Below are 12,071 nucleotides of genomic sequence, written 5' to 3' on the forward strand. Positions count from 1 at the left end.
TTCCCCAATGATGAGGTTATTCCAAGCCTCTCTGGGGATTAGCCTGGGCCACTAATTATGGACAACAAGAAAATGGCAAATGGACTGAACAGACATTTTTACATATGTATTCATTGTAGAGACATAAAAAGCATCCCCATGAATAATTGTGAAGTGGTGGATGTGGGTACAACTATAATGTTTAAAAGACACTTGGAAAAGTACACGAATAGGATGCGTTTGCAGGAATATGGGCCAGGAGCTGGCAATGGGACTAGTTTAGTTTGGGATTCTGGTTGACACGAAGCGATGGGACCGAAGGGTCTGATTCCATGCTGTATGTGTTGGTGAATCTATGAATGTATAAGAGATGAAAGGGAGTAAGGACTGTAAAAGGATTAGCATCAGAGGACAGAGTACTGAGAAAACTATGACAATTAAAAGCTGACAAGGACTTCATCCTCGGCTTTAAAGAATTGAAAACAAAATGGTGTGGATGCCAGAAATCCTGATCAGACACAATGCACAGCAGATCTGGCAGCATCTCTGGAGAAAGAAATAGAGTTAATATTTCAAATCCAAAGACCCCTTGGAATGGGTTCTGAAGTTTTAAACAAGAAGCATATTGGAGTTGAAATGTTCACGGTTTCTCTCTCCACTGATGCTGCCAGTCCTGCAGAACTTGGCCAGTAATTTCTATGTTTGTTTTCAGTTTAATTTCAGTGATGGGGAAACTTCCAACAATAATTTGGTCAAATTTGTTAACCACACAGACCAATCTGGGTTATGCGGCTTAATGAGGGAGAGCCGGCACAATTTCTAAAGGAAAGATTGAGTTTCACTAACTTGCTGGAATTTTCTGAAGAGGTAACAGAAAGGCTTGATGACAGTAATGCTGACGATGCGGTGTACGTGTGTTTGATACAGTGCCACACAACAGACTTGGCAGGATGGTGTAAAAGGGACAGTCATAATGTGGATACAGTGTTGGCTGAGTGACAGGAAACAAAGACCAACAGTCACTGGATACCCTTTGGGCTGGAAGAAGGTTTATACTGGAGATCCACTGATCCAGATCTCAGTGAGCAGGATACAATTTCAAAGGTTACAGATAATACAAAACTTGGAATATTGTACACTGTGACGACAATACTGTGGAGCTTGAGCAGAACACTGAATCATTCGTGGAGTGGGCAGAGAGGTGGTAGTTGGTATTTTGGGGCCCCTGAGAGTTCCAGAACCAATCACATTATACTCACGAGATGGCATCGACCATAGCCAAGCCCATATGAATCGAACACGCTGCATGATCATCCCGAATGTCTGGTAAGCCACAGATACAGTAGTAACAATCACCCAGGATTTTGATCCGTAACTGATGATATTTCTGGGCAAAGGAAGGAGATTGTTATGAGGCAGTGAATCACTGAGAGGTTCGGCCATGGATAGGGGGCACAGTCATCGGGTGTTCATCAAATCCCAGCTCACACCATGAGCTGTGAGACAGAGTGTGAACAGTGAGAGGATGTGCACGGGGGGAGAGTGTGCACGGGGAGAGAGTGTGCACGGGGAGAGAGTGTGTGCACGGGGAGAATGTGCATGGGGAGAGTGTGCATGGGGAGAGAGTGCACGGGGAGAGAGTGCACGGGGACAGTGTGCACGAGGGAGTGTGCATGGGGAAGAGGGTGCACAGTGTGAGTGTGTGCATGGGGGGAGAGAGGGTGCATGGTGGGAGAGGGTGTGCACAGGGAGAGAGTGTGCACGGGGGAGAAGAATGTGCACGGGGGGGAAGAGTGTGCATGGGGGAGGAAGAGTGTGCACGTAGGGGGGGAAGAGTATGCACGAGGGGGGGGAAGAGTGAGCACGTGGGGGGAAGAGTATGCACGAGGGGGGGAAGAGTGTGCACGGGGAGGGGAAGAGTGTGCACGAGGGGGTGAAGAGTGTGCATGAGGGGGGGAAGAGTGTGCACGGGGAGGGGAAGAGTGTGCACGAGGGGGGGAAGAGTGTGCACAGGGGGGAAGAGTGTGCATGGGGGGGAAGAGTGTGCATGGGGGGGAAGAGTGTGCACTGGGGGGGGAAGAGTGTGCACAGGGGGGAAGAGTGTGCATGGGGGGGAAAGAGTGTGCACTGGGGGGAAGAGTGTGCACTGGGGGGAAGAGTATGCACGAGGGGGGAAGAGTGTGCATGGGGGGGGAAGAGTGTGCACAGTGGGGGAAGAGTGTGCACAGGGGGGAAGAGTGTGCATGGGGGGGAAGAGTGTGCATGAGGGGGGGAAGAGTGTGCACAGAGGGGAAGAGTGTGCATGGGGGGGAAGAGTGTGCACGGGGGGGGAAGAGTGTGCACAGTGGGGGAAGAGTGTGCACTGGGGGGGAAGAGTGTGCATGGGGGGAAAGAGTGTGCATGAGGGGGAAGAGTGTGCATGGGGGAGAAGAGTGTGCACAGGGGGGAAGAGTGTGCATGGGGGGGAAGAGTGTGCACTGCGGGGGGAAGAGTGTGCACAGTGGGGGAAGAGTGTGCATGGGGGGGAAGAGTGTGCATGAGGTGGAAGAGTGTGCATGGGGGGGAAGAGTGTGCACAGGGGGGGAGAGTGTGCACGGGGGGGGAAGAGTGTGCACAGGGGGGGAAGAGTGTGCACAGGGGGGAAGAGTGTGCACGAGGGGGAAGAGTGTGCACGGGGGGGAAGAGTGTGCACGGGGGGAAGAGTGTGCACGGGGGGGAAGAGTGTGCATGGGGGGGAAGAGTGTGCACGGGGGGGAAGAGTGTGCACTGGGGGGGGAAGAGTGTGCACTGGGGGGAAGAGTGTGCATGGGGGGAAGAGTGTGCATGGGGAGGAAGAGTGTGGACGGGGGGAAGAGTGTGCACAGGGGGGAAGATTGTGCACAGGGGGAAGAGTGTGCACGGGGGGGGAAGAGTGTGCACAGTGGGGGAAGAGTGTGCACTGGGGGGGAAGAGTGTGCATGGGGGGAAGAGTGTGCATGAGGGGGAAGAGTGTGCATGGGGGGGAAGAGTGTGCACGGGGGGGGAGAGTGTGCACGGGGGGGAAGAGTGTGCACGGGGGGGAAGAGTGTGCACTGGGGGGGAAGAGTGTGCACGGGGGGAAGAGTGTGCATGGGGGGGAAGAGTGTGCACGGGGGGAAGAGTGTGCACTGGGGGGGAAGAGTGTGCACGGGGGGGAAGAGTGTGCACGGGGGGGAAGAGTGTGCACTGGGGGAAGAGTGTGCACTGGGGGGGAAGAGTGTGCACGGGGGGGAAGAGTGTGCACGGAGGGGAAGAGTGTGCACAGCGGGGAAGAGTGTGCACGGGGGGGAAGAGTGTGCACAGAGGGGAAGAGTGTGCACGGGGGGAAGAGTGTGCATGGGGGGGAAGAGTGTGCACTGGGGGGGGAAGAGTGTGCACGGGGGGAAGAGTGTGCATGGGGGGGAAGAGTGTGCACGGGGGGAAGAGTGTGCACGGGGGGGAGAGTGTGCACGGGGGGGGAGAGTGTGCACGGGGGGGAGAGTGTGCACGGGGGGGGAGAGTGTGCACGGGGGGGAGAGTGTGCACGGGGAGAGAGCGTGCACGGTGTGAGTGTGTGAACAATGTACATGATCTGGGTGAGTGAGTGAGCTCCAAGGACCGACTCACCGCTGCCAGTTTATCAAAGCGAGCGAAGAGTTCATTGAGAAGTTTGACCAGTTCCTGTGCGCTGCAGGTGGATGACAACTGAGTGAATCCAACAATATCAGCAAACAGGATGCTGGGGAGAGACAACAACGGCTTTAATATTACACCAAGTACCCACTACATCCACACCCGCTACACCCAGCACCAACTACATACATAACCCACTACTGTTATTTACTATCTATACTACTTAACTCTGGGATCTGCCTGCACTGCTCGCAAGACAAAGCTTCTCACTGTGCCTACACACAGTGCTTGCTACACCTGGTGCCCACTACATTCAGCACCTTCTACACGCAGTGCCCTCTTTTCTCAATACTGTGGCCATCACACCCAGAACCCGTTGTACCCTGTGCCCATTATATACAGCACCTGCTACACCCAGTGCCCACAATACCCAACTCTCAGTGTGCAGGAACATCTCTCTCACACCCATGTGTGTCTATCTTAGCAACATCATGAACTGCAGAAATGTCTTCTGAAGGCATGTCATAACACCAATTCTTCCAAATCTATCACTCTGCAAAAAACAGGCCCCCTCCTCACCCTCTCCCCTTTCTTGCTGCTCCTGTTGTTCTCATACCCTCCCTCTGTGTCACTTGCTTTCTCACTCCCTTTCCAGGCTCCTCCTCTCTCCCTGATCTCTCCCGCAGTCTGTGGGCTGTACCTGACTCTCTCATGTCGGTACATGTACATGGTGTTGAATTGCTGTAGCTCCTTTGACTCTTTGTCCTTTTTCATGTCATTTAACATCTCGTCTGCGATGTGCTTTGGTAGGATCGACAGAAGGAGACGTTCCTGAGAAAAACAGGAAAGATGGCTCAGATTCGACAAAATGAGGGTGTCAGGGGACTCTAGATTTTGTCCCAAAGGTGGGTCAGGGGCTGAGACGTGTGAACAATTAAAGTCAGCTTGCCAACCCGAACAGAGGGGGAGCTCCTTGGGAGAGGTGGCTGTAAGAATCAGACCCCAGCTTCACAGACCAGGCAGCCATGTCAGACTCAACACCAGGCAAGGTAGGCGGGCTGTCAATGTTCTGCTCAACTCGGAATCCAGAATCTCTCAGTGAAAGACCAAGGGGTCATCAGAGCCTCCTCCCAACAGACAATGATTCAGATATAAGTATAAAAAGACTGCATGTGGCATCCTAATGGATCCTCATGGATCCCATCTGATTCAAACAGCCCCGTTACTATTCCTAAGAAAAACAGTCCATCACAAACTGTATTCTCTGAATCCAAGGGAGAGAACATTGAAGAGATTTACAGGAAAGTTCCAGGAATGAGAACCTTTTATGATGAGGAGAGATTGAAGACGTTGAGGCAGTTCTTCTTTAGAAAGAAGGTGGCTGAGAAAGGATCTGTTTGAGGTTGTTAAAGTGAGCAGGGCTGGATAGAGAAGGGAGGGAGAAGCTATCATTACTTGTCAAAGAAAAATGAATGAGAGGGCAAAAGGGACGAAGCAAGGGTGATGTGAGAGAACCCTTTCTTCATGCAGCAAGTATTTAGGATATGGATGGCACTGCCTGCAAATACACTGGGGGAAGGTTCAATTGAAACATTCAAGAGGGTATTAGATGATTATGTGAATAAAAATACTTCCTGGATTGTGGAGCTAGTGTAGGAACACCGTGTTGAGGTAGACAATCAGCAGTGATCTAGTAAATGACAGAATTGGCTGAATGGCCTACACTTGTTCTTGTGTAGTAATGGAGTAATGGCAGATGGAATTTGAATTCAATAATAATCTGGAAGTAACAGTTTAATGATGATCATGCCGATTGTCAGGAAAAGGAGAAAGTGAGCACTGCAGAAATTGGAGATCAGAGTCAGGAGTGTGCTGCTGGAAAACACAGCCGGTCAGGCAGCATCCAAAGAGCAGGAGAATTGACATTTCAGGCAAAAGCCCTTCATCAGGAATGACTGTCAGGAAAAACCCATCTGGGTTACTAATGTCCTTTAGGAGATCTGCCATCCTGACCTGGTCTGGCCTACATGTGACTCCAGACCCACAGCAATGTGGATGACCCCTAAGTGCCCTCTTGGCAGTTAAGGATAGACAATAAATACTGGGTCAGACAGTGATGCCCAAATCCCATGAATGAAAAGAAAACTTTTATAAGGGGGCTGGTCTAAGTTGCCTATATAAATGCTAAGAATACTGACAATTTGCCACATAACAGGCTGGTTACCAACACTGAGGCTAAACTGGGAGGACCAAACAGCTTCTCTTGAGATGCAGTGTGCTCTAACAGCACTCTGACTTGTACTGACTGCAGGACACAGACTGAGGGACACAGAGATCTTACTCCTGTGAGTTCCCATTGCCAAGATGATGACACTGAAGTCTCTGGAGCACGACACGTAAACAGGAGAGGTGACTGAGGGAATAACTTTACAGAAGGTTGAACCAAGCTTTAATGAGGCAGAACAAAAGTCCCTTAGTTGGTAACCAAACAAAAAACAGTAAGGCCATAGAGAAACTAGAGCCCAGTTACCACAGAAAATAATTAATGCTACTAACACCATTAGAACAAGTATGTCCAAATGAGTTGAGGTGATACATTTTATGGGGACAGTGTAAAGGTTAGATTCACTCTGAATCTAATCCTGTGCTGTACTGTACCTGTCTTGAAAATATTTAATAGTACTTTCTGTAGTGGTTCTATTGTGAGGGATATGAATTGCAAGGTATTGCTGTGACAGTGAATATTTCATTTTTTGTAGGCAAAGATATTCACCAGATGTTGGCAATGATGTTAAAATTTAAAAATGAAACAGCAGAAGAATTGGCTGTCAGTCAAGAAATTGTGAAAACAAGACCATGGTTTCAGAATAAAGAGGTACGGAATTCAGCGATTAAAATAAACTTGTCCATATGGAGTAAAGAAAACATGGAATGACATATTATTATGGTACAGGAATTACAAAATTGCTTGGAGAAAACAGAGTTAGTTTGTGGAATGGGCAAGAAATTGGAGTTTATGTGGAGGGAAGATCCTGACACTGGCTTCTGGAGTGGATAACCTGAATTCAGCGGGAGGTGGGAAGAGTAATGACTTGTGGGTAATATTTCTTCATGTTCTTCTGTTCCTGTGCCAGGAGTTAGGCAGTGCACAATACTGTCACAACCCGAACCACACTCCCTCACCTGCTGCTGGCTCTGTTCCTCCAGGTTGAGTTTAATCTCCAGAGATTGTCGGGTCTCCAGGAATGCTTTGCGATGTTTGCGATCTGCCATGTAGTAAGACATGATCCCCACAATGATGGCACAGAGGTAGATACTCATGTTAGCCAATAGCTAGCAGAGAAAAAAATACAAGATAACTAATAAAGTGGTTGAAATGTTGCTGAAACACATGAGATTTATGCCCACTGTACATCTACTGGTAATCAATGACCATTCATTCATTAATTATTGGTCAATGACTGGATAATGATTAGTTGGTCATCGGCTAATTGTTGGACAACAACCACTGTTGGTCAATCATTGGACGATCAACAGACTAGGGATAGAGAGTGAGTGCAGATGAACACGTGGCTGCAGATATAGGAGGGAGAGTTTCAGATATGTGGATCATTGGGATGCCTTCTGGAGAAGGTGGGACCTGTACAAGAGGGACGGGTTGCACCAAACTGGAGGGGCACCAATATCCTGGGCGGGAGGTTTGCTAGAGCTCTTCAGGAGTGTTTATTGGCAGGGGGCTGGGAACCAGAGCTCCGGATCAGATGATGGAGTTGATAGTGAATAGCCAGATACAGCATGCAGAAAGTCTGTGAGGAGAGATAGGGCGAAGGTGCAATCAGTGTGACAGGTTACAGAGACTTGGATATCTCAGGAGCAGAAATGGTTGTTGGATGTTCTGGGTTTTAGATGTTTCAAAAGGAATTGGGGAGGTAGGGGGTGGGGAGTGGGGGTGTAAAAGAGGTTGGGGAGTGGCATTGCTAATCAGGGATGGTATCCCAGCTGCAGAAAGGGAGGTTGTTGAGGAGGGTTTGTCTACAGAGTCAGTGTGGATGGAAGGCAGAAACAGGAAAGGAGCAGGCTCTTTATCAGGAGGTTTCTACAGACCCCCCAGTACCAACAGAGACACAGAGGGGCAGAGTTTGGAAAGGTGGAGAAGTAACAGGGTTGTTGTCATGGGTGACTTTAACTTCCCTAATATGGATTGGAATCTCCTTAGTTCAAATAGTTTGGATGGAGTTTGTTAGGTGTGTCCAGGAAGGACTCCTGACTCAACCTGTAGCTAGGCCGACTAGAGAGGAGGCCATATTGGATTTGGTTTTTGGCAACAAACCATGCCAACTGTCAGATCTCTTGGTGGGAGAGCCTTTCGGTGATAGTGATCACAACTCCTTGACCTTTACTACAGTCATGGAGAGGGATAGGAGCAGACAGTATAGGAAAGTATTTAATTGGGGGAGGGGGAATTGCAATGCTATTAGGCAGAAACTGGGGAGCCTAATTTGGGAACAGATGTTCTCAGGGAAATGCAAGACAGAAATATGGAGTTTATTTAGTTAGCACTGATAATAGGGCTGGACAGGTTTGTCCCACTGAGACAAGGAAGGGATGGTAGGGTAAAGGAACGTTGGGTGAAACATCAAGTCAAGAGGAAGAGGGAAGCATACTTAAGGTTGAGGAGGCAAGGATTAGACAGGGCTTTAGAGGGTTATTAGGTAGCCAGGAAGGAACCGAAGAAAGGACTTAGGAGAGCTAGAAGGGGGCATGAAAAAACTTTAGCGGGTTGGATTAAGAAAAACCCCTAAGGAGTTCTATACTTATGACAGGAACAAAAGGATGAGCAGAGTGAGGTTAGGGCCAATCAGGGGCAGTGGAGGAAACTCGCACCTGGAGTCAGAGGAAGTAGGGGAGATCCTTAATAAATACTTTGCTTCAGAATTCACCACTGAGAGGGACCTTGACGTTTGTGAGGACAGCGTGAAACAGGCTGATATACTTAAACAGGTTGATGTTAAGGAGGAGAATGTGCTGGAAATTTTGAAAAACATAAGGACAGATAAATCCTCTGGGCCAGACGGGATATACCCAAGGTTACTACAGGAAGCGAGGGAAGAGATTGCTCTGCTTTTGGTGATGATCTTTGCATCCTCACTGCCCACTGGAGTACAGTCAGATGACTGGAGGGTGGCAAATGTTATTCCCTTGTTCAAGAAAGGGAATAGGGATAATCCTGGGAATTACAGACCAGTCAGTCTTACATCAATGGTGGACAAAGTATTGGAGAGGATTCTGAGAATTGGAAAACCATAGTTTGATTAGAGACAGTCAGCGTAGCTTTGTGGCGGGCAGGTTATACCTCACAAACCTTACTGAATTCTTCCAGGATGTGAGAAAAGGATTGAAAAACAAGTACACCGTTTTGGATTCTGTTGGGGGGGTAACTTACCAGGGGTAAGCGGTGGGGTACAGGTCTCTGGCACAGAGTCTGTCCCTGTTACTCAGAAGGAAAGTGGGGGAGAGGAACAGAGCAGTAGTCATTGGGGACTCCATAGTCAGAGGGACAGATAGGAGGTTCTGGGGGAATGAGAGAGACTCACGGTTGGTGTGTTGCCTCTCAGGTGCCAGGGTTCATGTGTTTTTGGGATCCTTGAGGGGGAGGGGAAGCAGCCTATGGTCCACACAGGCACCAATGACATAGGTAGGAAAGGGGATGGGGATTTAAGGCAGAAATTTAGGGAGCTAGGGTGGAAGCTTAGAGCCAGAGCAAACAGAGTTGTTATCTCTGTTATCCGTGCCACATGCTAACGAGGTGAGGAATAGGGAGAGAGAGGAGTTGAACACGTGGCTACAGGGTTGGTGCAGGAAGGAGGGATTCAGATACCTGGATTATTGGGGTTCTTTATGGGTAGGTGGGACCTCTATAAACAGAGTGGTCTACACCTGAACCAGACGGGTACCAATATCCTGGGGGAGAAATTTGCTAATGCTCTTTGGGAGGGTTTAAACTAATTCTGCAGGGGGGTGGGAACCTGAATTGTAGTTCCACTGTCCAGAAAGTTGAGAGTGGTGAGGTCAGAAATATGGTTTCAAGGTCACAAGAATGCACTGGTTTGAAATATATTTACTTCAACACCAGGATCATCCGGAATAAGGTGGGTGAACTTGCAGCATGGGTTGGTACCTGGGACTTCGATGTTGTGGCCATTTCAGAGACATGGATAGAGCAGGGACAGGAATGGTTGTTGCCGGTTATGGGATTTAGAGGTTTCAGTAAGAACAGGGAACATCGTAAAAGAGGGGGAGGTGTGGCATTGTTAGTCAAGGACAGTATTACTGTGACAGAAAGGACATTTGATGAGGACTCGTCAACTGAGATAGTATGGGCTAAGGTTAGAAACAGGAAAGGAGAGGGCACCCTGTGCGGAGTTTTCTATAGGCCTTCAAATAGTTCCAGAAATGTAGAGGAAAGGATAGCAAAGATGATCCTTGATAGGAGCAGGGGTAACAAGGTATTTGTTATGGGGGACTTCAACTTTCCAAATATTGACTGGGAATATAATAGTTTGAGTACTTCAGAGTCAGTTTTTGTCCAACGTGTGCAGGAGGGTTTCCTGACACAGTATGTAGACAGGCCAACAAGGGGTGAGGCCACATTAGATTTGGTACTGGGTAACTAACCTGGCCAGGTGTTAGATTTAGAGGTAGGTGAGCACTTTGGTGATAGTGACCACAATTCAGTTATGTTTACTTTGGCAATGGAAAGGGACAGGAGCAGAGCAAGAGTTACAGCTGGGGGAAAAGCAATTATGATGTGATTAGGCAAGATTTAGGATGCATAGGATGGAGAAGGAAACTGCAGGGATGGGCACAATTGAAATGTGGAGCTTATTCAAGGAACAGCAACTGTGTCCTTGATAAGTATGTACCTATCAGGCAGGGAGGAATAGTCGAGCAAGGGAACCATGGTTTACTAAAGGTGAATCTCTTGTCAAGAGGAAAAAGAAGGCTAATGTTAGGATGAGACGTGAAGGCTCGGTTATGGTGCTCGAGAGTTACAAGTTAGCCAGGAAAGATCTAAAGAGAGAGCTAAAAAGAGCCAGGAGTGGACATGAGAAGTCATTGACAGGTAGGATCAAGGAAAACCCTAAGGCTTTCAATAGGTACATCAGGAATAAAAGCAGGACCCAGAGTAGGTTTAGGGCCAATCAAAGACAGCAGTGGGAAGTTGTGCGTGGAGTCTGAGGAGATAGGAGAGGTGTTAAATGAATATTTTTCGTCAGTATTTGCACTGAAAAAAGACAATGTGGTCGAGGAGAATACTGAGATACAGAATATTAGACTAGATGGGATTGAGGCTGACAAGGAGGAGGTGTTAGCAATTCTGGGAAGTGTAAAAATAGATAAGTCCCCTGGTCCAGTTGGGATTTATCCTCAGATTCTCTGGGAAACCAGGAAGGACATTGCAAAGCCTTTGGCTTTGTTCTTTATACCATCACTGTTTGTAGGAATAGTGCCAGAAGACTGGAGGATAGCAAATGTTCCCTTGTTCAAGAAGGGGAGGAGAGACGACCCTGGTAATTATAGACCAGTGAGGCTTACTTCGGTTGTGGGTAAAGTGTTGGAAAAGGTGATAAGAGATAGGATTTATAATCATCTAGAAAGGAATAATTTGATTAGGGATAGTCAACACAGTTTTGTGAAGGGTAGGTCGTGCCTCTCAAACCTTATTGAGTTCTTTGAGAAGGTGACTAAACAGGTAGATGAGGATAAAGCAGTTGATGTGGTGTATATGGATTTCAGTAAGGCATTTGATAAAGTTCCCTATGGTAGGCTATTGTACAAAATACAGAGGCATGGGATTATGGGTGATTTAGCGGTTTGGATTAGAAATTGGCTAGCTGAAAGAAGACAGAGAGTGATGGTTGATGGGAAATGTACATCCTGGAGTTCACATACAAGTGGTGTACCACAACAATCTGTTTTGGGGCCACTGCTGTTTGTCATTTTTATAAATGACCTGGATGAGGGCGTAGAAGGATGGATTAGTAAATTTGCAGATGACATTAAGGTCGGTAGAGTTGTAGGATAGTGTCGAATGATGTTGCAGATTAGAGAGGGACGTAGAGAAGCTGCAGAGCTGGGCTGAGAAGTGGCAAGTAGAGTTTAGATTAAATTAGATTCCCTACAGTATGGAAACATGTCCTTCAGCCCAACCAGTCCACACTGATCCTCTGAATAGTAACCCACCCAGACTCACTTCCCTCTGACTTATTCACCAGCACTATGGGCAATTTACCATGGGCAATTCACCTAACCTGCATATGTTTGGACTGTGGGAGGAAACTGCAGTACCTGGAGGAAGCCCACGCAGACACGGGGAGAATGTGCAAACTCCACACAGACAGTCACCCGAGGCTGGAATCGAATCTGGGACCCTGGTGCTGTGAGGTAGCAGTGCTAACCAC

General features: G+C 48.1%; 1 protein-coding gene across 1 annotated transcript in view; it reads right to left on the reverse strand.

Moving 5' to 3' along the window:
* The window catches only part of adcy3a (adenylate cyclase 3a), a 192,248-nt gene that overhangs the window by 139,455 nt on the left and 40,722 nt on the right, over positions 1-12,071 (reverse strand). The window contains exons 3-6 of the mRNA XM_060830720.1: positions 6,793-6,942; positions 4,310-4,440; positions 3,604-3,715; positions 1,239-1,366 (exon numbers count right to left, since the gene is read on the reverse strand). Coding sequence (XP_060686703.1) covers positions 1,239-1,366; positions 3,604-3,715; positions 4,310-4,440; positions 6,793-6,942 — 521 coding nt within the window. The remainder of the gene's footprint in view (positions 1-1,238; positions 1,367-3,603; positions 3,716-4,309; positions 4,441-6,792; positions 6,943-12,071) is intronic.

The sequence above is a fragment of the Hemiscyllium ocellatum genome, chromosome 10, assembly GCF_020745735.1.
Source record: "Hemiscyllium ocellatum isolate sHemOce1 chromosome 10, sHemOce1.pat.X.cur, whole genome shotgun sequence".
Lineage (NCBI taxonomy): Eukaryota > Metazoa > Chordata > Chondrichthyes > Orectolobiformes > Hemiscylliidae > Hemiscyllium > Hemiscyllium ocellatum.